Source organism: Phytophthora parasitica (genome assembly GCF_000247585.1).
Source record: "Phytophthora parasitica INRA-310 unplaced genomic scaffold supercont2.22, whole genome shotgun sequence".
NCBI lineage: Eukaryota > Oomycota > Peronosporomycetes > Peronosporales > Peronosporaceae > Phytophthora > Phytophthora nicotianae.
This window is the reverse complement of record NW_008649008.1, coordinates 992,001-993,958: the sequence shown is the minus strand read 5'-3', so window position 1 is coordinate 993,958 and position 1,958 is coordinate 992,001. Positions and strand designations below refer to the sequence as shown.

The 1,958-nt window shown below is 50.9% G+C and overlaps 1 protein-coding gene across 1 annotated transcript in view; it reads left to right on the top strand.

Annotated features, from left to right (window-relative positions):
- Window positions 1-31: 31 nt before the first annotated feature.
- Window positions 32-1,958, top strand: part of PPTG_10722 (hypothetical protein) — a gene marked incomplete at both ends in the record, with an annotated part of 6,605 nt that continues 4,678 nt past the window's right edge. The window contains 2 exons of the mRNA XM_008906123.1: window positions 32-65; window positions 95-1,936. Coding sequence (XP_008904371.1) covers window positions 32-65; window positions 95-1,936 — 1,876 coding nt within the window. The remainder of the gene's footprint in view (window positions 66-94; window positions 1,937-1,958) is intronic.

Sequence of the window (1,958 nt, the reverse complement as noted above, 5' to 3'; positions counted from 1 at the left end):
TACAAGATCTTGGACACACCATCTGCCATCGATGCATCCAAAGACAACGAAGGAGAGAAGCCGGAGTCTTGTCTTGGTCGTATTCAAGCTACAGGCGTGAACTTCACGTACCCCAGTCGGCCGGATGTGCAGATTCTGAACGACTACAACGTCACCATTGAACCTGGTCAGACTGTCGCCTTTGTTGGTGCGAGTGGAGGTGGTAAGAGTACTCTCATCTCGCTGCTTGAGCGCTTCTACGACCCTCAAGAAGGCTCCATCTTGCTGGACGGACGAGATGTCAAGACGCTGAACGTGAAATGGCTACGGTCACAGATCGGTCTCGTATCGCAAGAGCCTGTGCTGTTCGCTACTACCATCTTTGAGAACATCGCAGCGGGTGGAAATGAAATCTCTCGTGACCAGGTGATGGCAGCGGCAAAGCTGGCCAACGCCCACAATTTCATCATGTCGTTACCGGAACAGTACGATACACTGGTAGGTGAGAAGGGAGTGTCATTGTCGGGTGGTCAGAAGCAGCGTGTAGCTATCGCTCGAGCGATTGTGCGTGAACCAAAGATGCTGGTACTGGATGAAGCGACAAGTGCACTAGATGCAGAGAGCGAGCGAGTGGTTCAGGCAGCTTTGAACGATTTGATGGACAAGACTCGCATGACGACGCTGGTGATCGCTCATCGGTTGAGTACGATTCGAAACGCAGACAAGATCGTAGTGGTGAATGGTGGTCACGTAGTCGAGGAAGGAAACCACGCTGAGCTATTGACAATTGAGGATGGAATCTACAACAAGTTGTACACAATCCAAGAAGAGAAAGCTCAAGAAGAAGCTCAAGCTGCAGCTTCTGCGTTGAAAGAAGCTGAGTTGGGAGAACCGCACTCACAAAGTTTACGCCATCACAGTAGTCGGTCTGTCAATAGTGACCACATGGAGGAGGACAAGAAGGCGAGTCTGGAGAAAGCAGATACAAGCAAGACGTTTACGATCTTCGACGCCATCGCGTTCTCCCGTCCTGAGAGATCTGCATTCATCGTTGGTATCTTCGCTGCTGCGGTCATGGGTTGTGCTCTACCAAGTTCTGCAGTACTCATCAGTGAGCTGGTTGCGACCATGACGACAAACTACACTCTGTACAAAGAATCAAACGTCCAATCTGCGCTGGATGATCTCAAGCACGACGTGATGGTGTATGGCCTCTGTTATGTAGGCGGATCCGTCGTCATGTTTCTCGCTGCAGCGACCCAGAACTATTGCTTCAAGTACATGGCGGAGAAACTCACCTCCCGACTACGAGACATCCACTTTACCGCACTATGTCGACAAAATATTGGTTTCTTCGATGAGAAGAAGAACGCAACGGGTGCTTTAACCGCTGATCTCTCGACGAACGCTACGAAAGTTGCTCTTATCTCCGGTGACTCGCAGGGACGCGTTGTTCAGGCGATCTTCACGTTTGTAGCAGCGTTGGTGATCTCCTTCACGACTGGAAGTTGGTTGTTGACACTCGTGATGTTGGCTGTGTTCCCGTTCTTGATAGCCGGCCAAATGGTTCGTATGCATCAAATGAAGTCGTCTGGACATCTGTCGGATGAGCTTTCAGACGTTGGCGCTCACGCTTCAGAAGCTTTGAGTAACATCCGTACCGTGGTCTCTCTGGGACTGGAAAACTCGATTTGTGGCAAGTTTTCTGCCTTGTTGGAAGAACCATTGGCCAGTGGACGTCGTGAAGCTCAGCTCAACGGACTTGCGCTTGGCTTCAGCTCGTTCATTCTCTTCGCGACCTATTCGCTCGTGTTCTGGTACGGCGGAAAGTTAGTGGATGACCGAGAGATTAACTTCAAAGAGCTCATGAGAACGCTCATGGCCATCATGATGTCGGCCCAGGGCATTGGCAACGCAACTTCCTTTATGGGCGAGTCTGACAACGCATTGAAGGCCGGTAAGGCGATCGTTGAGCTTCA